The following is a 26,800-nucleotide window of genomic DNA, read 5'->3' on the forward strand; positions in this document are numbered from 1 at the left end:
TATGGGGAGAGAAATCATAGGAGGACGGAGGACAGAAAGTGGACAGAATACTTATCTTCTGGTCCGGTCCATCCACGGCCTCGGCATTTTACTAGTGTGGATCGATTTGTACCTTTTCGATCGTTCGATCGCATCATCGGAGGTAAATTTACTCGTACAGTACCTACAGCCTGGATATTCTTGCGACATCTGTTGCTACGTTCTTCTTGCAGTCGAAGATGGAAACCGCCGACATTGTTCTTTATTTTGCTTTGATATTTCAGATTCAGGAGAAGAAGGCAACCAGCCCTGCTTGCTTCCCTTATCTTAGGTTATCTGGACCTCGCCTGCACTGCTGATACACGGGGATCCGACATTTCCATTGTGTCTCTCCAGAATCCCATCCCGGCAGCGACTTGATACGAGAATACCATCTGGCGGCTGCGACATAGATCCATTCCTACCTAGATACCTCAAGTGTCTCAGTGTGCAAGTGTGGGATCATGTGACGGGCTCAACTTTTGTCACTTTGACGGTATTCCCATGTTCTGATCGTCAGCTTGTCTGTCTGGTTCACAATGGTCACCGATCTCCGAAGCTTACCACTGGTAACAAATGCCAGTTGGACCTTTCAGTGTTCTGTGGGTATGTCGCTGACGTTGATTTCGCCTGATATTCGCTGCATCCTGGCTGTGTGCGAACCAATCCAGCCTCGCTGCCTAAATCCTGCTGGATCCTTTAATTGGCATGTAAGTTTATGATGTTTCACCTGTTCAATCATTCCTCGTCGTTCTCATCCGTTCTTGCCTGTGTTCTTGTCTCATCTTTCCACGTTTTTCGGGGGCCCAGCTTGTTGGCTTTCTACAGTAAAAAAAGTCTTTGAAACCATCTGCAAGATGGAAACCGGCACCAGCCACGAACCTGCCGCTGTTGAGGCAGTTGTGTCGTCACTGCCACCCTTCCTGAGGCTTTGTCGTGAGATTCGCGATCTCATCTATCTTGCCGTCCTTGGATCAGCCGATCGAGCTCCGGTATCGTCAAGTGCGTGCGGGCCTCGTCTTGACCTTGGATACCAAGAGTGTCTAGATGCACAACAATTGGAACTCTGCCAGCACAAGCAACCCCCACTCGACTATGGTACCTTGAGTCAATGGAATAGATACTCGAAGGCTTCTTCTCGCGTCAATAGTCGGTCTCTTCTATATCTTAATCATCAGATACATGTAGAAACGTTGGAGGCTATCTCGCGCATCAGAGCTTCAGGCAGCCTCAAGTACTCGCTTGACTGCATTATCGAGAATGAATGGGTTATATATCCGACATGGCTTTCCGTACCAGCTGTCTCATCTCACGTCGATGTTGTGGAGGCTCAGATCAGAGCGGTTGGAGATTGGACGGAGAAGTACAAGTCTGGCTGGCGCGCAGGCTGTGGAGAGTACGCTCACATCATCTGGAGTTTACTCGAGTTGCTTCAGCGCTTCCTCGTCCGAGGCCCGGATTTTCTATCCCAGCCCAAGCAAAGAGGGCTCGCCATTGGGACCCTTGTGCTGACCGTCCTTACTCCAGACGAACCAGAGTGTGGTTTCCTTCCGGTGGAGCACCATATTGGTTCAAGTAGCAATCGGAGTCATGGTCTGATTCATCCGGGGAGCGTGGCAAATATGCTGCACTTGCACATGGATACCTTGTTGTGTTATGCTTGTGGTGGAGTCACTGAGCGTCACAGGACCGGGTACCGCGTTATGAAGCTGGGAGACTACATCGACAGAATCGAAATTCGGCTTGATGGCAATGAGAGGAGCTCTTGGACTCTGAAGGAACTGCTCTACAAAAGCCAATGGAACTAGTTCCCCAAGGTTCACTGTTTTCTTACACTGAGCTTAACTATCATTTCAAACTTTCAATTCGACGACTTGACAACTTGAGCAACAAATTCGTGCCGAGCTTACGCAGGCTCGAGAGGCAATTCCACTCATGACCTATAGACCAAGTTGTAAATCAGCTTCGCTTAGTCACGATATCACAGAGACTAGTTGCTTGACAATTGCCACCAGCTCAACGGGCTGCCAGAAGGCTGATTCTTTCTATTTCTCCTGTTTCTCCGTTGCTTTCCATGTAATCTTAATTACTAGCTACATTTGCCGAGAATCAGAATTCTTGTCTGTGGCGCAAGCGAGCTTGCATGAGATTGATGTTTACAGTATAATTTTGCCTCTGGTAATCGACAGCTCGCGTACAGTAAGTAGACTTCCGCTAGTCCTTCGGGCTCAGCCAGGATGAAAACTGAAGAAATCCACACTCGTTGTTAATCCTCTTTATTCTGACCGAGAGCTATTGTAAGAAGTCTACTGGATCGCGAGCTGACCGTTATCTCCTTTCTCTCTATCTAGATTTTGGTAGAGATCCGAGAATTCCTCTGTGTCTTTCTATCCAAGTTTTACTACCTGATAGTGTACCCCAACGAGATTTCACATTGGAACAAATTGACTTGTTTGTAAATGGTTGAACCGTTGTTGTTGAACGTTTGGAGGCTAGGACAGTGGTGCTGTCGAAAGGTGAGAGGTAAAATGTTGATGCACTGATCTGCTGTACCGGGTGGAAGCATACACCACCTCTTGCTTTCCTACCTTATGGGAAGTCTCCTCTCTCGACCTTGTGTATCCACTGGATACTTTAGCTCCATTTCCCCTTTGAACTCGTGCAGATGAGGAGATGCTGTCGCATATATCAATACTCAAGGACGAACCCTTGGACACCCCCGCTTTAAACTCTTTATCGTGTACGGCGTCGTATAGCCTCTACCGCTTCCTTGTCTCGCCTTCATTACTCCACACACAGGACATCGCCTTTGCCCGCTCCATGCTCAGTATTCTCATGCCTACACGTGCACAAATCCCAGCTCTCTGGACAACAGCAGTCTTCTTCCACTCCATCCCTAACCTAAACCCTTCATCTAATTCAGACTCTCCGTGTGGATCAGAGAGTCCATCTTTATCTACATTCTCAAATAAGCCGAATGCCAAGAAAATTGACGAGATAGAACGAAACAACGTTGTGGAATCGTTTGGGATATAGAGACGTCCGCAGGGATGGGGGGACGCTTTCCAGAAAGTGAGAGTGTGTTTGAGGAGGTGGATTGATTTGGTGTGTTGTTTGGGAATCTACGGATAGATACGTGGAAGAGGGTGGGTAGGTGGTGGGGAGGATGGGAGTGGAGGGAGTTGGTTCAGGCGTCTGGCTTACGGGGCTATAAAGTGTTGGTGACAAAGTGGATAGCGCTTGAGAGAAGGGAGGAAGGGACCGGCTGATGGAATTTAGTGGCTTAATGGATTTACTGGATGCAGGTAGAAAATTAACATTGGAAATATTTTAGAATAATGTTAATGCTGTTTCTTGATGGTGGTTAGGAAGAAGGATGTTGGGAAGAAGCAGAAGTTGTTTGTTGACTTTCGGCAGCGTGCTCTCGCTTAAGCAATGCCATAGAACAAAGCATTCTCAATCATATTTCTAACATCCCAGCCCAGGCTCGCCAGGGTCGGGGAATAAATTGCGTAGCATAGCTGGCGTGCTGGACTTTGTTGCTTCAGGTCAAAAGCTACTGCAAGATGCCTGGAACAGAGACCCATATGCATTTCGCAAGATCCCAGGACTATCCGAATGTTAAACCCTCAGCCCTCCTCTTAATTGTCGTAAAGACCCCCATCGACGTACTCAACTCATCGAACCAGCCATAGCCAGCCCCAAGTCCAACTTTCATGAGCAGGGACACAAAATAACTATGTTGAGGACTCATATCCGGCGATGCCGCTGCGCCTGTCAAGAGAATCCATACGAAGATTCCAGGGAAAGCATCCCACGTTGCATCGTTGTCAGGAGATTCGAGAGCTTGACAGAGTTCCTGCGCTATGGGTAGGTTTAGAGGTGACGAAAAGGGAGTTGGTGGTGTATGTGTGGCGGCTGCGAAGATCGTTGCTGTGAGGTGTATTATTCGGTGGAGGAGGGTGATAGGTTTGTTGGCTGTGGCTGAGAGGGGCGGGAGGGTGTATTTTGGAGAGCTTAAGCGGGTTTGGTGACTAGTCGTGAGGTCTTGCATGTGTTGGAGGGATTGGATGCTTTTCAAGCAGAAGGGTGAACCGCGAAGCACGTGTTCAAGCCGGCGTGTGCTGCAAAGAGGAGAGTCGGAAATGCGGTTAAGTCGAATGCCGAGGATATTTGGGGGTAAAGATGTAGAGGTTGAAGCTTGGATGAATCGGGGGGTGGTGTTACTCATGATTGCGACAATGAGGTCTAGACTGTACGATATCAGCGAAGAACGGGCGCAGGGCTCGACAGAATAAATGAATTCGTAGTGCTTACAGTAAAACCTTGACCAGGAAGTGTTTGTTATTTCCGAAACTGCCAATACCTCCCCGGAGATTAACAATTCGTTCAAGGCCATTGACATGATGGATGGATTCTACATTGTTACCACGAGCGATCTGTATTGAAATTTGTCAGAGTGTCACGATAATAATGTGTCCTTACTCACCTCGAAGCTGATGAGCAGCAAAATACTTCCAATGGTAGTGTCGCTGGTCCCAAGGACATCGTTCCGCAATCTTCCATTGATCCACTTGATTGTCTCCACCTTGAAGGCGAAGTACTCCTGACTGTTGTGAATGTGAGGTAAGACTTGAGCGCTGTTGTGTAAGCAGTCACGCGGGGAGCGGAAGTTCGGAATAGGAATGATCCTGCTGGGCATCCAAACAGAGACTTTTGGGGTCAAGCGGCCAGTTGACTCAGGAAATGGCCAACCTTCTGAACGCATGCAGAGAATGGGAGCTCCGTCCAGCTGGAATATTGCATATGGAGTAGCTGTATACATAAATAAGTACTGAACCTTGATGCAATGATAGCTCATTAGTTGGAGTTTATCTCACAAGAGTCAAAGGTCCATTGTTCGAATGGACGTATAAATCCAGCAATAGAGAAGAATCGTGAATCTTCTATTGTACCGCCTTGGCCTTTTGAATGTCGAGAAGATGATTCATTGGGATTGGTGATAATAAGCTGTTGAATTTGATTCGTTGGGTGCGCAACAGCACTCGATGGCTTGGCCAACTCTTCGGCACTCTCATTAATAGCGTCGGGTTCCAACGATGAAATTGGAGAGGCAAAACTGCCATTAGCACTTGCTTCAGGAGTTTTTGAATCTGGATTTGATGCTGATGATGCTGATTTATCCTTCTGAATTAAGGTATGCTTTCTCACTGTAGACTTGTTCTGCGCTCTGCGGCGAGAGTGTACAGCTCGCATGACATGGTGGCGAACTGTCTTACGATGCTCTCTACTGGCAGGAAGAAGTGGTTCTTCTACCATAACGAAGGGCATCGGGTGAAGGTCTTCGTTCGGACTTGAAAATGAGCTTGGTGGTCCATGGTTACTGCTTGCCACACCATGGTTCATTTCGGATTCTGCTAAGTCGTTGAAGTAGTGAACACCGGGCTAAAGTGCAATGTAGTACACAGTTTCTTGAATTGGCGCGTAACGATGTCTTCGGCGTTCTCTCGGTTCGTCGAATTTTTGGTGGTTTTCATTTACCAAATCGAGCGAATGCCTCCTGATATCGGCTTGTGTGACTTGAACTAAAATGGTAAGCAAGCATTTCAATGGAGACCATAGTCTGGAACGTCAATACATAAAGTGGCTCACAGCACTACCATACGCACTTCTTGGATAGCAGTCGCGCCGTAGGAGGTGGAAGCTGGCTAAGAAGCAGACCTTTTTGAGGATACAAATGAAAGTTTCAGCAATCTGAGGACGACCGAGGAGAGAGAACTCGCTGGAATATCACAGATCTAGGAGGGGCAATCTCGGGGAGCTAGGTTCATTCCCACTTTCCAGTCTCAGCGATATACTCGTACCTATATCGAGGCTTGGCACGTTGCTCGATGGAAGTCACAGCTGTCCATGATGAAACTCGTCGTCTCATCGAATACCTGCGGCAAGCCGAGACAGAGCATTATCGTCGTGATCACTTCTCATCGACAAGATAGAGGCAGGCGGTGACGCTGTGGCTGTTGATTGACCATTTGTTGGCTCATTGATGGGGCAAGTTGTCTCATCCTCGCTGGGAGGAGCCTCGTTTCGGCGAGAGATGCTTCATCTCGCCGAGATAGCAGCATTACCGGCGTATACCGTCTATGATGAGTTTATGAGCCATTGGTCTCCCACTTTCGTTCTCCACTGCTTCAAATCTACCAGGACGCTTAATAATCCTCGTTTATGCAGAAAGGTGGGCAAGTACAAAAAGTAGCAGGGAGTGCCTGCCGTATTGGACGTGATTGACTGTCCAGTCGGAATAACTTGTTCCCACATTTGCTGAGGTGCATCTCATTTCACTGACTCTCTGGAGTTGAGGCTGGTATATCTTGTAGATAATCGCTGCACTGCAATCTGGCTCTTGTTACTGGTCGTTGCCCTGATTTGTCATGGGTTTTCAGCTTTGTCACCGGCTTCTCTACGTCGCCCCTAATCAATTTTTGCCAAGCAATCGACCTTAATGTAAGCACCGACGCATCGTATGCAAGGGCTCTGAACATCGAAAGTCGGGTACGCTGAATACGAAGGAGAGATAGCGGGGCATTAAATCAGACAGAAATTGTCCAAGTTCTATTACAGGCCTTGATCTGTTCTGCTCCAAGAAGACGGTGAAACTGGAGGCAGTTAAGCAAGACTTAGATATGCATCAAATGTGTTGGGAACAAAATAACGCATTTCCATTCCGTCAACTCTCTATTAAACTGTCCTGAGGTCAGATCCTCATTTTTGACTCAAAATCATCTAGACAGCAGTCCACCTGCGGTACCAATGACCTCGATATTTCGGCACTTGAGAACTACCGGTACTCCAAGAGCCCAGATAGTAGTAACCGCTGACAACATGTTTCGCTGAGCATCCCAATAAGCATGCTATGTGGCGAGACGGGTAGTCGAGCCCATTAGGTACAGCAATTATGTCGTGATATTGGCATGAGCCATGGTGATGTCCGAGTAATCCTCGGCGGGTACGCATTATATTGGTGGTAAGATATTCCGCTGGGTAGCAGAGGAGATGGCAAGACACATCGCCGATTCGAAGCTACCAAACAATCCCAGAACAGCAATACTAACAGCAAATGACTGTTGCTTGGCAGCAGCGCCATTTATTGCCATCTCATCACAAATGATAAGGGGATCAATGGCAAAAGATATGAAGTTCTGACACATGACAATGTAGCCGATTACTTGATCAGGTATGCGGAAGTATATCAGTGATCCTAAGCCAAAGATACTGATATGGACGATCGATTAGAGGAGATCGGCCTGAATCATTCTGTCCAGGAGATGATCCTACTACCAGCGATGACGATCAAGTTGCAGCTCACCGTCTGATTTTGGACCACGCAAGTAGCAATCGTGGCGAATCTCTAGTGACCGAAAAGAATAATTCAGCCTGGGTTCATCTCTGGGGGCGAAAGTTAACGTCTCATTGCGCATTGAGGACACGATTCAACATCTGCAGTGCAAAGGTTCCGATTGTAAACAAAGGGGGCATCTCGCTTCCAATTAGCGAGATCAACATTCCAGGTCATCAGACGATTGAGCAGTTTCAAATATCCCAACAAAACCTGAAAGGCTTGGGAACCAGCCTCACATATTTGTTTCCTTAGAAACGTGTCAATAATCCATTAATGATCTTGCCGCAATCTATAGCCTAGGTTCGCGTGAGGGCAGCACCGCGAGCAAATACAATGAAAATTGGTGGCTATGATCACGTGATATCCATCCCCCAATTGAACATACCTTACCTACCTAGGTAGTTCCATGGGGTACCTAGCATGTATGTAGGTTCGATGTCCTTTTTGCAGAGATATGAATCGTTTCTTGAACAATATGCGACTTGTAGATAGAACTGCAGAGCAAAGATCCTTCATCTGTGACAGAGCTTCAGGTTTCGTTGACCAGAATTTAAATTGAGGCGGGCGCGTCCCAACAAGGGAGGAGATCGCTGCTGCAGTCCGAACCTTCTCTCGTCAGCTCATGCAGAGTTATCGAAGCAGAGTTGATGCAGGTTTCCCGCGTATTTTTGGATCTGAAGATTCCAGTTTGACCAGTTATTTGTTTGCTACACAAGTTTGAGAGGGCAAGCAAGCCATCGACGATCGTGTCCAGGGTGCTGGTGGTGCACCAATGGAAGCGGGTCGGCTGCAGCCTTATTCTTGATTTACGTTTACTGTACCTAGGGTATCGCCGCCTTGATTCGAGAGCATCGCATTGCCTTCCCAAAGGTAAATTGAATAATATATACCTACCTGAGTTGCCATCTTCGCGATATCCACCGTCAACCTTTCTCTCGGCCACCAGCCCGGCCAACCGGTTCTTCCCTTCCTGTGCCTCGACTAGAATAACGACGGCGGGCGTATTAACAAAAGCTTCTTTCACTTCGAGCTTTATCGGGCGCCCAACACCACATCGCCATCCCCGCAATCAACCCTTCCGAGCCTTCCAACCACTCCAGCCTTTCGACGATGACCCTAGCGGCACAGCCTCCTCACCCAACTATCCCCTCCCGTACCTCGACTAGCAGTGAAGAGCTTTGCGAATCACCGAGGGGCGCTGGTGAGCTATGCTGATCCGAGTACTCCGTATCTCTCTGTTGGCGGTATTTTCGGAATTAAAGTGAGTTGAGCCGCTGGGTTCAGATTATTGCTTTCGGGAACAACAAGACCATTTGCGCATGGCATCTTTTGTTGTCGTCCCAACTGCAGAAAAACGGCCTCCGAGGCTGGAGGAACACATATTCGACGCCGAAGATAGGACAGACGCGCTGCGAATGGCGTTCCGCGACCGAACGATTTAATGGCGCTCCTGAATCCTACCTTTATTTTCGGGGTGATAGTGCTCGCATACCTCTCCTCGTTCATTCTATTCGCCGTTCTTCGAATTCTTACGGGCATATCCATCCAGCGCATCGGATACTTTTCGTTGAGAAGACTGGCATACACACCGAAAGATGGCATAAAGATTGAGGTTCGGGGCTTGGGCGTGAACCTGCACCGGCCTACATTTGCACAACCAACATGGGTCAGCATCGTGCTCACAGAATTGGCGGTGACTGTAGACTTGCGGGCTGCAGATGGGGAGAAAGGTGGCAGTCATGAGGAGGACACTAATGGGACCGTGGAGGGGGCAGATGGTCCAGCATGCGACTTCGAGCCAAAGAGGAAGCCGTTGTCGCGGACAACCAGCTTTGGCCACCCTCGAAGCAAGAGTTGGAAGACGCTCACGAGTATAAAGGAACGCATTAAACGTCTACACCGTAATATCAACTGGATCCGCATGGTTGACGTGGTGGCTACAAATTCGTCTGTGACGGTTGTTGACGTGGGGCAGATACAAGTTGGAAGCTTTACCATGGCAGTAGACACTCGGCCGAAGATGGTGGACCGCGGGAGGATGTTCTCACATCTTAAGTCTCCCAAGAAGGAGCAACGACCAGCAGAGTGGATGATCACGGTTCGAAGTGCTTTGTTCACCCCTGAAGGCAAAGATTCTCTCGAAGTGCTCGATCACGCGACCCTCAACATACACGGACTGCTGTATAAAGACTTGGATGGGCTGCGAGATGCTGCTATCTCCCTCAAGTTGGGGAGAGTTCACATACCATATGACGATATTAGTACCTGCATGAACAGGTACAAAGGATGCCGGCGGCTCTATGTGCAAGAAACACCAGATGTGGAGGAACTCTCCGTCACGGATCTTATTGAGGAACTTGATAGGCCTGGCAGCCGGGAGGAAAATCTTGTTCAGACAGTATCAGATTCCAAGGAGTTTGTGAGCTCTATCCTTCGAGGCATCAAGGAAGTCCAATTTGCTGTTAGTTTCGTGGGGTTTACAAAGAAAATCAACGCCGTACAACCCCATGGCACCCCGATCTATCTGAATGCTTCAATGAAGGAGGTCGGTGTTGATCTGCACCGATTAGACCAGAAGTCTCCTGCACACCGGATGTACTTTTCTTCAAAGGACGTAGCACATCAAGCTTTGGTCGCTGCTCTAGCGATTTCTGTTGGTGTAGAAGACGGCCATGGGAAGTCAGAGAGGCTAGCATATATTCCGATGGCAACAACGACTGTACGGACAACTCTCCCTTCAAAAACAGTGGAATTCGCCGCGGACAACAGTGCAGCTGAAAGGAATGCCAACATTCTTTTTGCAAACGTTGTCATCACCTCACCTTCTGTTGACTTGGATCCAAAGCATTTGCCCCTGATCCTGGCACTGTTACGCAAGAATCAGAGACCAAGGAGTTCAACACGGTCTCAGAAGCACGTAGTTATCTCGCGACTATTGCCAAAAGCCAACGTCAAATTCTCCATGCATGAGCCTGTCATCCGAATCGCTTTACCTCCCGTGGAGAAAACCGCAGCAGAAGATGATTTTGATCTGATTATTTCGTCGATATCATCAGTCTCCCTGGACATAGAGTCTTCGCACTCCGCTGTTGGAGAACTCCATTACAGTCTAGGTTCGACGTTGCGTGTACAATCACACGACCTTTACTACCAGACATCTTCTGGAGCCCACTTTGACTTGGTTCAAACAGAGTCTCTCGAGCTCAAAGTTCAGCTGAATGCAAATCCAGAAGTTCATGTTGTCGCGACAGGAAATCTTCAGACCTTTTCTATATATATGATTCGACCCGAAATCAGTGATGGGGTACGCCAGATTGTTCGCCAGTTGCGACTCAACGAAGCGCCCACCAAGAAGGCACACGCAAGAACCACTCGAGACCCAAACTTCATCAGAGCACTGCCTCCTTGGCTCCTACATTTCCAGTTGTCAGGCTCCGACTTTAGCGCTGAGGTGGCTGGCGTGGACGAAGATATCTCTGACGATACGAGAGGTATCGCATTACAACTTGAGTCTTGGACAGCGGATTACAAGGCTTTGAAATTGGATTCTTTGGAGAGAAAATCCTCGCGGCGCCGAACAGGTAGTCGGTCGTTGACGCCTGATCCAGAATTCTTCCTGAACATGCCTACGTCTCCACGCAGAAAGCAGCAGCAGCATCCTACTGATGGACGTCGCCTGGCTGTTCATGTCCGTGGCCTAGAAGCTTTCATTGTCGAATCGACTGATAAGTGGGAGCATGAGCCATTTGTTGCCATGCCACGCTTCGAAGTTGCAGTGTCCACGTCCAGTGATGCTCAAGGACCAGTATTCCACGTTAACTCGCATGTTCGACAGCTTCTCGTCCAGTACTCCTTGTATCGACACTACGCTGTTGGAGTTGCCACAACCGTCCTTAGGAAGGCATTTGTACGTACAAAAGCAGATAGGGACGAAGAACGAGCCCGTATAGCATCAGCGGCTGTCTTTGATAATGATCTCCTATCACCGCTCAAGTCTCCCGAGGACTTCTACACCCGGGATGCACCTGAGTACCCTTTCACTGCAAAAGAGTTGGTCACGGTCGACCTGAGGGCGACGCTGGTCCAAATCAAAGCCCAAATGCCTTCAGACCCTGCCATAATGTTGCAAATATATGGTATGGAAGCCGGACGACACAGGTGGTCACCGCCTTTTCTCCACTCCAAGCTTGCAAGGCTGTATGCCGAAGCCCCAAGAATTAAACGGGTCTGGGCGAGACTTGTCAGTATCAAGGGCTTGCGAGCGGATTTACGTGAAAGTCGGAGAAAACATAGCAATGGAGAAACCTTGGACGAGAAGCTTATCGATCTTAATTCTGAAGCCATCCGACTAGCGATTCCACATCAACTCGTCCTCCACAAAGTCTTCGACAATTTTGTCAACACTCTCAAGGCTGTGCAGCAACTTCATCATCGCTTTGTCACTGGTACGAATGAGTATATACTCAACAAGGGTCCGGAGGGGCCGAAGCAATTACCGAAAATATCGATACGTAGCAGAGCTCTCCTTTTTGAACTTGAGGATGGCGCATTCGAATGGAAGCTTGGGACTATCTACCGGACCGGATTGGTAGAACAGGCACAGCGTATCGCACGCGATGTGGCGTTCAAAGTTAAGGCTAAGAAGATCGAGGATGAAGAAATGAGGAAAGACTCCTCTCGATTTCGCAATAGATCTGCTCACCCACGGGGTCGCAGTACCCACAAGGATGCCCAGGCGCCGAAACGGAGTAAAAGTGAAGATCAAATTATCCATGAGAGTCATCATTCTAAATCTCATCGCGGCCGTACGCTGCGTTATGATCCTGAAGGTACATGTGGAATTAGTTCATCTGCCAAAATCTCAATTGGCGAGGCGCATGAGAAGCTGCAAAGACACAATGCTCAGAGTTGGAAGCGGAGGATTGACCGCATCTACGGGTTGGCGAAGAGTGGCATGAAGGACATTCGAGGCATCTTCTGGGGTCCTGATGAACTGCCCGACGAGATGGAGGATTCTGAGAATATTCTCGAGGTCCCACAACGGCCGGCACTGATGGCCACGCTGATTAGTGACCTTCACATCACTATCGAAAAGCCCTCGTTTCCCATGCACCAGCTGCCAGATTTCATTCATCGCGTCGGAAAAGGGATGCCTTATGACATGAAGTACTCGCTTTTAATCCCTATGCATGTGCAGATAGACATGGGAGAAGCTCGTATAACGCTGCGAGATTATCCACTGCCTCTTTTACATGTTCCCGCCATAAAGCCTGGACAATCACCACGCCTTCCTGCTTGGTCTCTCAAGTCAGATTTCGTTATTGCTGAAGAGTTCCGCGGCTCAGAATCAACGCGACACGTTAAGGTAGATATTGTCCCTGCAGTGAAGTGCCAACCTGGAAGCGCAAGGGCTGGTGGGTTCGCAATTGACGTTCGGAGAACCGTTTCACCGGTCAAGTCATACTCGGACATCAAGGTGGACATCAACACTGGGTTCCCAACAAGAATTACGTGGGGTGCATCATACCAGCCAGCAATTCAAGACATGATGATGGTGATCGAGACATTCACCAAGCCTCAGGTGGACCCATCTGATAGAACTGGTTTCTGGGACAAGATTAGACTCAGCTTCCACTCTCGTGTCAGTGTTGCATGGAAAGGAGATGGTGATGTCCATCTCATGCTCAAAGGAACCCGCGATCCCTACGTGGTTACTGGCAATGGGGCAGGGTTTCTCATGTGCTGGCGAAATGACGTGCGTTGGAACATTTGCCGCGAGGAGGACCCAAGAAAATTCATGACCGTGGACAGCGGCGAATACATTCTTGCAATTCCGGATTTCAGTCACCAAGCACGCAACATATCGAAACTCGATCGCGATAGCGACAGCATGACTAGCGTCGACAGTTTCAAGCGAGGTGCAGCCTTCAAGAAAGTTGTTATGAAACTCTCCGGAAATGTTCAATGGCTCGTTGGTTTAATGTTTGAGAGAAATCTACGGGAAGAAGGCAAACGATCGTTTGATTTCGAACCACATTACAACGTCATCTTGAAAGAAGCCCGTTTCGCACAGGCACCACCCGGCCTCGAGTATGATGCTTTCAGAGGCTTCCGCAGTCACCACATTCACATGTCAATTGCTGTCAAAGCACCTGTCAATCGTGAGTGGTCCGTATCGAACCTGGAGAAATCGAATAGCTACAACACCGTACATCTCACGCCTCGATTCTTTTCTCACTTCTTCGCTTGGTGGTCAATGTTTAATGGTACAATGTCACTCCCTATTCGACAAGGAGCATTATGGCCAGGCATTGAGAAGTCAAGTAAGAAATTCGGCCGACATCTTGCTACAATCAAGTACAATCTATTATTGGCGCCGCTCTTTATTAGCCATATTTACAAGCATAAGGATGCCGAAGATTACTCTGCGGACGTCGTCTCGGCCACTGGATTGAAGATGAGACTTGACAGTTTTATGCTTGACATGCATCAGCGACGTGAAGAGTTTCCTACTCATGATAAGGGCCGCAAGACACAAGGAAAAACTACAGCTATGAAGATGCATCAAGCACAACTCGACTTGCTTTCTGCCGATATTCGTGCCATCACGGCTAGCATTGCAGGTACTACACCTGAAGATTTGCAGAAGGCCTCAGCCCCAACTCTCGTTTCTCAATTGGATACGCCCTCCACAGATCTGTCACACTTCGAAATTCCGGACAACGACTTCAGTTGGATCGATATGGACGATTTCGTCGAGTTGGATTGGATATTACCCTCCGAGGCAAATCCAGAAACTAAGATCATGCCGCTTGCATATGCTCCACGCTTCACTTATTTCCGCCAGACCGACCACGGTGACACAATTTCGGGTGACCCAGACAGGACCAGCCCATTCGGACACGAACAGACACATTTCTGTATCATGAGCAGAGATGATGATCCTCGTCGCGTGCAATGCCATCTCATCCAGACCCGCCTGGACCAACTGGAGAAACAGATGGAAACCCATAGCCAGGCAGTCGAAGATGCTGAGCTTGAATGTGTTCGGGATGACACTAATACTTCGCTTAGGGCTGACTTCGAACAGCTGAGCAAGCATGGCACTTTCTTGCGAGACAAGAGACTCTTCTTGGAGTCTATGCTTCGACGGATGGCCATGCGCATTCACACGGACAAGAAGCGCGCAGTGCCTGATGGAGATGCAGATGTCGACAGTGATGGTGAAACCTCGTCACCCAAGCATTACGATGCAGCAGCGGAGGGAATGGACACAAATCCCGGAGCAGACTTCATCAGCGATTTCAACAATCGATTTGTTATCCACAATATGCAGCTTAAGTGGAACAATCTTTTGAGGAATATCATTCTTCGCTACATCCACCAAGTCAGCCAAAGGCGTGGCTTTGTCTACTATCTGTCCAGACGCGCCGTCAAGTTCATCCTTGATATCGTCGATGAACAGAACAAGGCCAAGGTTGTCAAGCCGACTGTAACGCCGGAGACGGATGATTCTGATAGGAGCCATTCGCCAGAGGCCCCAAATTGTGAACCTGGATCCCGAGATGTCGAAGATCGCATCAATCAACTCCTGGCCGATGGTAGAGACTTCGTCAACGCTGATGATCCCAAGGGTCCGAGAAAAGAGCCAGAGAAGAACCAAAGGGTCTCTTCGGAGAATTTGCATGCTGGAATCGGACGAGAATTTACACCACAGAACAGCTACCACCTACGGCTAATAGCACCTCAAATTCAACTTCAAAGCGAGAAAAACTCCAAAGCTGTGGTGCTCGTAACTGCCAAGGGCATGGAAGGGAAGGTAGTTGAAGTCATGGATAAAGATCGCATCTTTGACGATGTCAGTGGTCTTGTTCAGCGACGCTTTTCGGTGGAAATGGATAGCACCCAGTTTTTCGTTACTCATCAGAAGTGGTTCTCATCGCAACTGCTCTCAATGTACTCTGGAAATCATTATGGTGTCCCGGCTGGATCTGTTTGGCCTCCATGGGTACCCATGGAAGTAATGTTCGACTTCAAAGTTGATCCTTTCGGCTTCAAGCGTATTGTCCAGAAGACTTCCGCGACCTTGATCTACGAGAAGTACAATACCCTGCGACTTAAATACAACGATGAAATCAGCAGTGAGGGAACCCATGCCGCAGCTACAAGCAAGGTTGAAAATCGAATGGACCATCTCTATGTCGAGTTTCCACAGATCTTCGCCATCTGCAATTCAGCACAGTATTACGCTATGTACATCATCGTTATGGATTTGCTTATGTACAGTGAGCCACTGGAGAAAACAAGAAATGAGCGTTTGGAGAAGATCATGCTTGCTTCTGACTTCAGTGATCTGCGAGGTGCTCCCGAAATGGTTATACGCTTACAAGAACGGATTCGACAGCTGGAAGAAATTAAGACACAATTCCAGATCAATTCAAAGTTCCTCGACAAGAAAGGCTGGGAAGATAGACTTGCGTTGGATAGAGATCTGACAAGCTGTGAAGACGAACTGTTCTTCATGATGAAAGCAATTACCTCATCTCAAAGAAAGTACGATGCTACCCAGACTAGCGGGCTGCTTAGATGGATCATCTCATCCGACCAAATCGTTTGGCATCTTATCCGTGACAACAACGAGCCACTTATGGAGTTCCAGCTTCAACACGCCGAATACGATAGAGTAGATAACTCAGACGGATCACACGCAAACAACATGAGCATCGGAAAGATTATTGGCCTCAATCTTCTCCCAGATGCAATCTACCCCGAAATGTTTGCTCCTTACTCAGACGCTGAACGTGGAGTCTTCAATGAGGGCGAGAATCACCAAATGTTGAGTGTAAACTGGAATATGCTTGAGGCGATCGCTGGAATACCGGTCATGGACCATTTTGAAGTCAACCTTTTCCCCATGAAGATCCAGCTCGAACGAGAGGTTGGAAAACGACTTTTTGACTACATGTTCCCTGGCACAAACGATACAAAGAACAAATCTCCGTTCATGGTCAAGCATATGCAGCCAGTTGAAGACGGAGACGAGGATGACGATAACTCGATGAAAACCAATAGGCCTAGCACCGTGGCTGGAGACAAGTTTGATGGGGATTCCAGCAGGAGAGCGGGATCATTGGAACTTCGCCTTCGCCCAACAATGCACTCAGAAGCCAGGCCTAGCACAGCTATCATACGCAAGAACAAGGCTTCCAGCCTTCATGCACGAGAAGAAGGCCATCATTTTCGAATATTTCAATCAAGCAGCAAGAATTCTTCCAGCTCTCGCAACCTGAGCGCGAAAACCTTGGGCAAGAAGGCATCAATTGAGAGCTTACAATCCAGTGTCAATTCGCGACCAACTCTAGGGCGATCATCAACAATCGCGTCTGGTCATGAGAGCCAGTCATCCAACGGTGACGTAAAGTCCAAGCGGTTCGGAATTCATCGTAGCTCAGGGAAAAAGGAAAAGCCATCAGACGATCTGACTGAGATGATGTCTCGAGCATCCGAATACATGACCTTAGCACATGTTAAGTTGACGAGTGTGGTGCTGTGTCTGAGTTATAAAGGGAAGGGAGAGCGAAACATTGAAGACGTGCACGATTTCGTCTTCCGTCTTCCTGAAATCGAGTATCGCAATAAAACTTGGTCAAATCTTGACCTTGCGCTCGCACTCAAGAAGGATGTCATCCGTGCCCTGATCTCCCATACTGGTGCTATCATCGGGAACAAGTTCAGCAGACATCGTCCTACTACCGCTCAACAACACCGGCTTCGAGAGCTTGCAACAAGTAGTATGCTACTGAATCCGTCAAGCCAGGACAACTCCCATGATAATAGCGATGCAAGCAGCAGTATGTTTGGTACAAGTCCAATTGCAAGATCCGATCGATCCGATCGATCCAGGAGTCCTCGAAGATCATTTGCATCGAGCAATAACGGACAGCTGGACAGGACACCAAGCAATTCTAGTAGTGTCCTTTCCATCCAATCGAGTGGTCGGTCACAGACCTTTCCGGCTTCGTTGATGATGACTCCGGCGAACAGAACCTATGATCGATCAGAAAGTATTGCAGACAGCGAAAAGACAGGCTCGAAGAGTACAAAGAGCAACGACGGAGGCTTTGTCGCTACTACTCTCAACCGTTTGAAGAAGAAGGAGCGAGAGAGCTCGTCAAGTCTGGGCGGAGGACAAGTAGACGACCATGAGGAGATGTCAAAGAAGAAGAAGGGTCTCAAGACGATCCTGGGCGGGCTTAATAAGCATGGTAGTTGATATAAAGTTCTTTTGTAACATATACTTGGTGGCTGGGCAGTAGACCCATTATTTTAGGAAGGTTGTGTAGGATTGAGGAAACGGAGGCATAGCCTTTGAGGGATAGAACATGCATGGGCGGCGTCTAGGAGCGACGAAATTATAGCGGGCTTCATCTCGGTGTTTTTTATGTTTGATTATAGTATATAGTTGAGATGGTTGTTGAGACCGGGGAGGAATATGAATGGCACACTATTGAGTACAGGTGCGGATTTGATGCTCTCCTGCGACGTTGTAGCAAGACTTCGCATTCCGAAGACGTAACAAGGGTTGGTCAGCATCAATTGAAGGCTATCGCCTAACTACTGTACGAGCTTGTCCTATCCAAAATTATCTCGATTGTTTACAGGTCATGTCACTGCCGATCTCAGTGTATGCCAAGATGAGATCCAGGTACAATCTCTTTAGGACCTGCCTTATCCGGCTAAAAAGCAACATTGGCAGCTTCCTGTTCCGCGCTGAACTTCACGATACCCCTCTTTCCCAAGCATGACATATCTTAATATGCCGTCGACATGGAGCGCGGGGTACCTGCAAAGCTTGCCAATGATGCTGTGGTGAAGTCATCGATACAAGATATTGAACTTGTGCCATATATTGAATAATTATTATGGGGATATTTCCAGACGTTTTAAAGGACAGAAAATTCTGCTTTGGTTTTCAGATTTTCATTTATTTGCCCTGTCATTCTTAAATCTCATAATACGTAGTTATGATATCCTCATCTTGCAAAGTAGCCACACTGCTACTTTCATTCCTCCCATACACATCCGCAACCTACTCCTACTACCCTTCAAGCACACCCACAAATGCCACAATCCCCATCCCCACCTCACCCTGCGATGCCGTAACAGCATGGCCATCTGACCTCCCTGGTGTGCCCTACACTTCGCAATCCCCAGATGAGGAACTTACTTCTATCCTGGAACAAGTCGATCCTGTTCGCATTCAAGCTATTGTCGAGAAGCTTGTCTCTTTTGGGACGCGTCATACACAGAGCTCACAGACTGATCCTGCACGAGGCATTGGTGCGGCGAGGGATTGGATCTTGAAGGAGTATCAGGGGTATGCGGAACAGAGTGAGGGATGGATGACAGTGGAGTTGCAAAGTTATGTGCAAAGCCCTGGAGGGAGGATTTCGGCCCCGACGAATATCAGGTACGTTCTCTCTGAGTGAATTTAGTTTTGAATGGTGAATAAAGGAGGCCATTGCCGTAGAATGTAAACTGATCGTCATCTAGTAACATTATTGCCACGTTGAAAGGAACCAGCGAGCCAGAACGGATTGTGATTATGAGGTTTGTTTGCACATGAACCCAGATCTGATGCAGGAACGTATGCTAATAGAAGAAACAAGTGGGCATTATGACTCCAGAAACACAAACGTCAGCAACTCTGTTGACGATGCTCCTGGAGCGGATGATGAGTATGCTTAAATATCTATTTCTTCTCATTTCCAATACCATATATTGACTCATTTCCAGCGCTTCAGGAGTTGCCATAGCCATGGAACTCGCCCGCATTATGGCCACCCACCGACCTCTTGCAACCATCCAATTCGCAGCCGTAGCAGGCGAGGAGCAAGGTCTCCTCGGCTCAACTTACATGGCACAAATACTCGCCAATGCCTCTGCTAACGTTCAAGGAATGTGGACGAACGACATCGTTGGCTCTCCCATCGGAGATGACGGAAAGAACCAATCCAACATAATCCGCATCTTCGCCCAAGGCATCCCAACCAACGAATCCACGTCGCGAGCAGCCCAACGCCTCTCCATAGGCGGTGAGAACGACTCACCAGCCCGCCAGCTAGCACGCTTCACCGTCGACGTAGCAAGTAACCCCCTCACTGGTATGCAAGTCGAGACCGTCTACCGCCTCGATCGCTACCTACGCGGAGGAGACCACGCCCCTTTTCTAGCAGCCGGCTACGCCGCGAACAGATTCACTGAACCTCGCGAGGATTTCGCACATCAGCACCAAGACGTGAGGGTGGAAAATGGGACGCAGTACGGTGATTTGGCAGAGTTCTGTGACTTCTACTATATTTCGAGAGTGGGCAAGGTGACGGGTGCGGCGGCGTGGAGTCTTGCGCAGGGACCGGATGGCCCGAAGAATGTTACTCTTGATACGGCGGGATTGACAAATGATAGTCTGTTGAGGTGGAGGGGGGTCAAGGGTGCGGTGGGGTATGAGGTTCTTTGGAGGGGGACAGATGAGAGCGTTTGGAGGGGAGTGGTTGATGTGGGTGATGTGCAGAGTGCAATGGTGGGGATCAGTAAAGATAATGTTGTTTTTGGAGTGAGGAGTGTGGGCGGGAATGGTTACAAGAGTCCAGCCGTGTTCCCGTTTCCTGGGTAGGTGAAGGAAGGCGAGCAAGTGTGTTCTCTATGTACCGCTGTATTGTATTTCAGGCTGGGAGAAGAAGTGCAAATAAGTACGAGCTGGAAATAGCTGCTGTAATGCCCATAGCAATAATTCTGGGAGTCTAGAGCTCGTTGTAAGGAAAGCGAAGTTCTAACTGCCTGTGTAATTGATATGATTGTTGATAGACGTCCTGTTTCGTCGTAAACTAAGCGAGGGTCGATTAGGGGGTCTCTCGCTAGAGTCAAAACAAGGAGCCGGATATCTTGGACGAAAATACTGCAAATAGTGGTAATTTGAATCTCACTCTATTATCTATGCTTATACAGCATCCCGATTAAAGGTAAATTGAAATTCGGGGTATTTTCTGTCACATAACAAACGAAAACACGTCTCCGTGTCCTGTCAGATCCACTTGATCTGTATCTCGAGACTATCCTGTAATCCATCTCGGTCTAAAATCTCCCCAGAACCCTTATATCCAATCCTAGTCATAATGCCTGCTATTTACATCTTTGCTTTATTTCTTAACCTTTTTAACCTTCAGGCCACTCATCCCCCCAGCCGATTTCCACACACTGTCAGACACGCGAATGGGAAGTTTCCTTCCCTTGAGCCTTTGGTCAATCAACCAAAGCCCGACAACAAACTCCTCCCTCTCCAGTCTCCCATTCTTGCCTCTATCGACCAACTCATACGCTTCTTCCAAAACATCGTCATGTAACCTCGACCGGGAAAATATGTCCCTGACAGCAACACTCGGAACTGAATCTTCATCTCCAGGCAACCCTGAACCAAATAACCCTCTATTCGACGCCCAGACGGCTTCATATCTTTTTCGTTCTCGTTCCGTGATAGCATCTCGCCAGCGTTTCCTGTCCCCTTCATGATGTTTATTTGGGTGCTTCTTAACGAACTTCTTCTTGCCTCGTCGCTGTAAACCCTCATCGATCTCTTCTTTAGATTTTGGTTTCCGCATTGTGGTGCGTAGGACGGCGGGCTTGGCAGGGCTGGGTGTGCGTGATGGGTCGTTCTCTTTCGCGCTGTGGTGGAAGAGTCCGCCGCGGTTGCCTCTCCGCGGAGGCGGTGGAGGTGGGTGGAGAGACGAGGCGTAGGATTTTGAGGGTGATGCTGCGCGGGAGGAGGCCAGCGAGGAGGCCACGATTGCATTTGCGAGGGAATTGACGGTTACGGAGGGGTTGGAGTGGTTGGCATGGGATTGAGATTGGAGACGCCGGTTCTGGGCGGCGATTTCAGCGCGCCAGGATGGCTGGTAGTCCGAAGGTTGGTAGTCGGATACTGAGACGAAGGAGTCGTCTGATGCTGCATCGTCATCATCAAGTGCGGTTGCGACCTCCGGCAATTTGGGTTTGTTTGGGATAGGAATGGGTATTGGAGTTGTGATAGGTAATGACGGTTTCCGTCCAGTTGGGGGAGGTTTTCGAGGCTCGGATTCGCCGGAGACACTCTGTATTGTTGCCAGAGTCGGCTTTGTAGATTTCACAGGCGGTTTTCGTGGTTTATTCGCCAGTGGTGATGGTGTCCGATTCCGCATAGGAGATGGTGATCCATTGATTCGTGATGCCTTTGTCGGAGGACCCGAAGCAGGCCTCCTAGCAGTCGGCCGCTTTTCAGTTGATGTAGACGCAGCATTCTGCTCGAACATCCCTATCAAGGACGTTGTGGGCGGTATTGGGGTCGTGTCCAGAGCATGATCAGAGCTTCGCGAGGAATTGATACTTCTCACGGACGGCGTTCTAGAATTCCCGGGCCGCCGCAGTTTCGCAGTAGAGGATTCTTGTTGGCCAGTGATGTTGGGGCTTATCGATGCAGACCGTGAAGCTGCAATGGTGGCAGCTATAAAAGAAGCAGACCTCGATTGATCTGCAGGTGTTCCTGGAGGCTGGAGATAGATATTTCTGGCACCGAGTTGGCTCTGCCTTTGCTGAACCATGTTCCGGTCCGGGCCTCCCGTATATGATCTGCTACCAACACTGGATCCAGTATTCTGATATGCCAATCGCTGGTCTCCTCCCAAATCTTCTGACCTCGAAGCATTTATGTTCCTCGTGCTCTGACGTGAGCCTCCTGTTATTGTTCCCCCTACAGAAGTTGCCGCAGCCAACGCTCCATTGTTCCCGCTGTAATTGTGTATCTGCGGCTTCGGCTTGACAGGAGGTTTCCCAAAGGCTAGAGTGGCTCCTCGGAGAGCTGCATTCCGATTCCGTGCTTTGATTGTAGAGCTCGAGTTCGTGAGAGGACCGCTGCCAAGCCTGCTGCTGTCCTGCGAAGCTGTTCTGTTCGAACTCATCGAGCCGCAGTAGGATCGCGAGCGAAGGGCGATCGAGACGGACGGTAGATATCATACGTATGGCGAATCATGAGGTTCTGCTTATACGAACGTGGTGCCCCTGGGATGCTTGTCTCCTTGGAAGCGTTGTTCGGAGGCCGTTGGAATAGACCTGGATATTTAAAATGGGCGAGGCTGAGTAACTCTTAGCACAAGGTACAGCAGCAGCCTTACCTCAGCAAATTTTGCTTTGAAGAGGATTTCTTGTGCAGTACTTTTGAAGTGTACACTAGGACTGTTGGAATCTTGTTTCAATGGTAATAATACATTTGATCTGTATCGTATTTGAGAATATTGTTATATTCAAGAACTCATTCACCATCACTGACAAGGCTGACAGATCAGCAGACCCCTCCATATGCGGCAGGAGTCTGGTGATGCTTTCAGGCGGCTCCCCTTTTGCTGCAACTCATGTAGTAGTAAATGCAAACAAATATTTCGATGAACCTGTCTTGTTGTATACATTATTACAAGAGTATCCAGGTCAAGGCAGGTTACTTCAATATCTTCCACCTATATTTCACTCCACCCCTTTCGTTCCCCTCTCATTCTGTACCTCTCCTACTCCTGTCTCCCAAGCTCCCCAATTCCATGGGATCAGTGCTCAGGCACAGACAAGCCTTGGCTACTCTGAGTGCATGACAGAAGCTTATGACGGGGCATCGAGGTCAAGTGCTAAAGAACTTCAAATGATTTTTGACTGTTTCAGTTCTCTATTCGTCAGTCTCGGCCACTATGTACACTTCCAAGACACGTTGCGCGACATACAGCCACGAACCTGGCACTCAAGGAATATCAGAAAGCTGTGGTATCGAACCGCAAACCTATTCAACTCCATTCGACCATCAAATGCATGCTGTCCGATTGCCATTCCCATGAATCCGATACTCCTGAACCCAATATAGTCTTACAATACCAAAGGACAACGCAGCGCTATGCATGAAACATCTTCTCAATTGTGGTACTGTTGAGATCCCGTAAGTGCTCCCTCTTTTCCATCTTCTTCGTTCTCACTTGTCAATTCTCAAGTCTCCTCTCCTCACATCTCCCACTTCTCATACCCCACACTGGACCCCTACCCGTCAATGAACGAGGTTTAAAACCTTCACCCCGGAGACGACAAAAATTTGAATGGACCCTCCACGCAGATACCGAAGAAAAGAAAAGCCTATCCAGGGATGGTATTGTCTCCGATGACACGGTTTGAATCCTTTTGAACCCTTCGTGCATCCTTTTCACCCGCGGCGTGAACAAAATGACATGAATCGCCAACCGCAGAGCTTTGACCCTGCCAGATCACCAATAAATGGCCAAGGATATCCTCATCGAGTGCAGATCTTGTTATATCTCCCTTGTTCATCGTTATTGTGGAAGGCTGAATAGTTTCAGCGAAACAAGACTGAACACCAACGCAACGTGGTTGATAATATTTAGGTTGATGCACGCGTCGTATGACAAGATGCCTGAAGAGGACTGATCCAGGCACAGTCGTTCTGATAAGGAAGCCCAAAATATTTTGTGCGTTGACTTAGGCGGTCTGAATCCTCGTCCTTAAGGCCGCCATGCATGCTGCACCGTGACGGTAACACCCCTGATGATCCCGGCGCCGTAAAAGTTAATGCATCTCCGAACGTCTCCGGTGGAAACAACAGCTGTTCTTATCCCCTGAAGATTTGGAACAGCCTGTCAGGATCAAATTTGTCGTCAAGGTCGCGTGCAGCAGAAGATGAACATCCTGACAACTCGAGACGGACCCTGATTTCCGCGACAAATGAAGAGCCTGCAGCGCCGCTGAAGCGAACAGTGGGGGTGCTGTTCAAACCTTCCTGTGGGATTTTCACCGTGGTCAAGTGGGTCTAGAAATCCTTCCAGAAGCCCGGCACTGGCAGAAAGTGGGCATCCAGGGTTGATTCGGAGTCCACAAAGGCGGTTAGGCGTTGCCGAATCGCGATACGTAATGTAATGCTGAAGATGGACCTGGTAACTCCCAGCGTCATGTGTCTGTTGGTAATGCCGGCACCTAGATTCGAGAAACTCCAGGTCCAGTTGTGTTCCTGGATTAATTCGTGTAGGCGACCCACCTTGCTGGAACTCCGTTCTCAGAGATTTCGTAAGGCTTCGTCGGCGGTATCCTCGGAGGCAAAGCCCATCGCGCCCTTCCAGGCTTCTGGTCATCCAGCTTTCCCTTCTTCCGCATAAGCATTTCCATGACGGCCACTCGAATGAAATCACTATTCTCCCGCATGTCCCTCTGTCGCGCCAATGGTCCGGCGGCGACCTCGGCCACATCTTCCGGGGTCGGTATGGTCCGTCGGCTAATAACCACAGGTGAAGTTCCTTTAGTTGAGCGAGATACCTTGTAGGTCTGCATCTGTATCGAAGCTGTACAAGCCGTAGAATTCATGGTCTGGGTGTGCGAATGTGGAACATGAGCCTCGATGGGGGCATTCGTAGTAGGATTGAGATATCGGCGAAGCGCTGGAGTTGGAGTGTCTTCGAGACGAGGGGGCATTCTTTCATCTGTAAATGGTACTTGAGGATCAATAGAGATGATCGATCTTGTAAGGAAGTCGTCGGGTGTGATCATAGGCGTGGTGAGACTAGAGAATGATCTTGCAGCAGACCTCAGTGCCTTTAGTGAAGCCGTTAGATTAGATTTGAATGCCGATTTGCGTCGGGGCGACTCTGTCTCGATGCTGGACTTGTCGTCCTCCTTCTCTGGTGATTTCTGAAAGACTCGGAAATCAAGCTCATCAACATCAACGTCCGATAATGGGTGACTTTCGGAGGAAACCAAGAGCGGAAATGAGAGTGATTGTATCCTTCGGGAAGCCGTAAGCCTTCTGCCGCGAGATCCAGACCCAGGAGTTACAAATGAATTGAAGGAAGGTGAAGCCTCGGACATGGATCCATCGTCGTCCAAAGAAGGCATGGATTCACTGGACATAGTCCTTGTTGATAGCACCGACTCGCGCCCAGCTTCGCTATCAGCAATATCTTCATCCTCGTCCAGTAGAGAGAGCAGTAGATCCCCCGGGCTCTTCCCTAGAGACATAACAGAATCCTTCTCCGCCTCTCCCGTGTGTTTGAGTATAGCATCCACAGTCAACCTTTGACTTGCACCACTCCTGCGCCGCATCTGAGGAGGGATCGAGGTCGTCGCGAGTAATATCGCGACTGATGGAGGGACATCGGGCCTCAGCCTCCTCTCGGCACGCGCATTTTGTCTCTTCTCGTTTATACGCTGCGGTCGTTTACGATCGTGTGCTACGGCGTTCTGACCTCGGGGTATGATAACTGGAGAAGATGGGGTGGTCGGTCTCGAACTCTCGGTAGATGTCGCTGTTGATGTTCTGGACGACATGTCCTTCGTGTTTGTGAGAGGTTTGCTCTTTCTCTCCGGACGCTCATGTTTTATTTCTAGGTGGTTTGGAGAAGGGGAAGGAGAAGGAGAGGATGATCGCGTGAAGAGGAAAGACCGTGGTTGAAGCATGACGAGGACCAGGGACCTCCAAGTGATCGTTAGTGGTGGACCGAGACTAACAACGCCTATTACCAATCGAAACCGCAGACGAAAGCCAAGTTCCCTTCCCAACGAGAGGTTGCTCGATACTTTGGTGTTACGATACTTGCTATTTGACAGTACAGTGGTCTGTGGACGAAGTTATCGCGAGCAGGCGCCTTCCTGGTCCAGCAGCTCGATGCAGATATCAGTCTGGTGGTTGTGATGGAACATGTCTCTACGGACACTTATTGGGAGGATTGTGAAGTGATAGTGACAGTATGTTCGTGTCTAAATCCAGTAGAAGGGATGGACAGTGCGAGTGCGAGGAGAGAAGGAATAATCATGCGAGTGTTACTCTTAGGTGTTAAGAAGGAGGGTTGCTGTCAGCAAAGGGAAGGAAGGGATGGGAATGGGAATGGGTATGGGGACGGGGACGGGGACGGGAACCGGGTGTGTTGGGTTGATATGGATGACTGCAGCCACCCAGCCAGCCAGCCAGCCAGCCTCGCCTTGTCCTTGTCCTTGTCCTTGTCCTTGTCCCTCTTCCTCTTCCTTCCTCACTTCTCTCCCTCTTCCTCTTCCTCTTCCTCTTCCTCTTCTTCCTCCTATCCCTGTCGGACTGATAAGGAAGGCACGAGACACTGCGCCAGTAGTGGCCCGGGTGGCCCCTGGAAGAAGACTTGGACCCCTACTTAGTACTGGGACGCTGTAACACCCAGGGCTGACTCGCTATCGCCGTCTTATCTTGCCCCCCGTTCACCCCCCTTCAAGGCTTCAACCCCCCATATCCCTTCCCTCAGGGTCGTTACTCGTTAGTTCGTTCTTGTTATCATTGTTCCAGAAGACCGAGGT

The 26,800-nt window shown here is 49.0% G+C and overlaps 6 protein-coding genes across 6 annotated transcripts; 3 read left to right on the top strand and 3 right to left on the bottom strand.

Annotated features, from left to right (window-relative positions):
* Positions 1–875: 875 nt before the first annotated feature.
* ONS95_009217 (uncharacterized protein) lies at positions 876–1,826 on the top strand (the record flags this gene model as incomplete). The annotated part of the gene is made up of 1 exon (XM_058502795.1): positions 876–1,826. One exon carries the CDS (start codon positions 876–878, stop codon positions 1,824–1,826), a length of 951 nt encoding a protein of 316 aa, XP_058361724.1.
* Positions 1,827–3,297: 1,471 nt separating this feature from the next.
* Positions 3,298–5,611, bottom strand: ONS95_009218 (uncharacterized protein). Its single transcript, XM_058502796.1, has 4 exons — positions 4,899–5,611; positions 4,508–4,833; positions 4,336–4,457; positions 3,298–4,271 (listed from the first exon to the last, which is right to left on the bottom strand). Exons 1-4 carry the CDS (start codon positions 5,422–5,424, stop codon positions 3,629–3,631), a joined length of 1,617 nt encoding a protein of 538 aa, XP_058361725.1. The 5' UTR covers positions 5,425–5,611; the 3' UTR covers positions 3,298–3,628.
* A 2,223-nt stretch (positions 5,612–7,834) lies between these two features.
* ONS95_009219 (uncharacterized protein) lies at positions 7,835–18,244 on the top strand. Its single transcript, XM_058502797.1, has one exon. The coding sequence runs from the start codon at positions 8,859–8,861 to the stop codon at positions 17,688–17,690; it is 8,832 nt and encodes a 2,943-aa protein (XP_058361726.1). The 5' UTR covers positions 7,835–8,858; the 3' UTR covers positions 17,691–18,244.
* A 41-nt stretch (positions 18,245–18,285) lies between these two features.
* Positions 18,286–20,363, top strand: ONS95_009220 (uncharacterized protein). The gene is made up of 4 exons (XM_058502798.1): positions 18,286–18,887; positions 18,971–19,027; positions 19,087–19,155; positions 19,214–20,363. The coding sequence occupies exons 1-4, from the start codon at positions 18,442–18,444 to the stop codon at positions 20,088–20,090; spliced, it is 1,449 nt and encodes a 482-aa protein (XP_058361727.1). The 5' UTR covers positions 18,286–18,441; the 3' UTR covers positions 20,091–20,363.
* Positions 20,364–20,613: 250 nt separating this feature from the next.
* On the bottom strand, positions 20,614–22,404 carry IRS4 (Increased rDNA silencing protein; the record flags this gene model as incomplete). The annotated part of the gene is made up of 1 exon (XM_058502799.1): positions 20,614–22,404. One exon carries the CDS (start codon positions 22,402–22,404, stop codon positions 20,614–20,616), a length of 1,791 nt encoding a protein of 596 aa, XP_058361728.1.
* Positions 22,405–24,502: 2,098 nt separating this feature from the next.
* On the bottom strand, positions 24,503–25,936 carry ONS95_009222 (uncharacterized protein; the record flags this gene model as incomplete). The annotated part of the gene is made up of 1 exon (XM_058502800.1): positions 24,503–25,936. One exon carries the CDS (start codon positions 25,934–25,936, stop codon positions 24,503–24,505), a length of 1,434 nt encoding a protein of 477 aa, XP_058361729.1.
* Between the last annotated feature and the right edge of the window lie 864 nt (positions 25,937–26,800).

Source organism: Cadophora gregata (assembly GCF_030347475.1).
Source record: "Cadophora gregata isolate MNR1 chromosome Unknown scaffold_3, whole genome shotgun sequence".
NCBI classification, from domain to species: domain Eukaryota; kingdom Fungi; phylum Ascomycota; class Leotiomycetes; order Helotiales; family Ploettnerulaceae; genus Cadophora; species Cadophora gregata.

Bases quoted from the DNA above. Each gene is read 5' to 3' on its own strand.
- ONS95_009218 (XM_058502796.1), bottom strand. From the start codon at position 5,424: ATGAACCATGGTGTGGCAAGCAGTAACCATGGACCACCAAGCTCATTT. The intron at 4,458-4,507 runs GTGAGTAAGGAC...ATTTCAATACAG, and splicing joins TGCTGCTCATCAGCTTCGAG to ATCGCTCGTGGTAACAATGT. The intron at 4,272-4,335 runs GTAAGCACTACG...GATATCGTACAG, and splicing joins TTCCTGGTCAAGGTTTTACT to TCTAGACCTCATTGTCGCAA.
- ONS95_009219 (XM_058502797.1), top strand. From the start codon at position 8,859: ATGGCGCTCCTGAATCCTACCTTTATTTTCGGGGTGATAGTGCTCGCA.
- ONS95_009220 (XM_058502798.1), top strand. From the start codon at position 18,442: ATGATATCCTCATCTTGCAAAGTAGCCACACTGCTACTTTCATTCCTC. The intron at 19,028-19,086 runs GTTTGTTTGCAC...AGAAGAAACAAG, and splicing joins GAACGGATTGTGATTATGAG to TGGGCATTATGACTCCAGAA. The intron at 19,156-19,213 runs GTATGCTTAAAT...ACTCATTTCCAG, and splicing joins GCTCCTGGAGCGGATGATGA to CGCTTCAGGAGTTGCCATAG.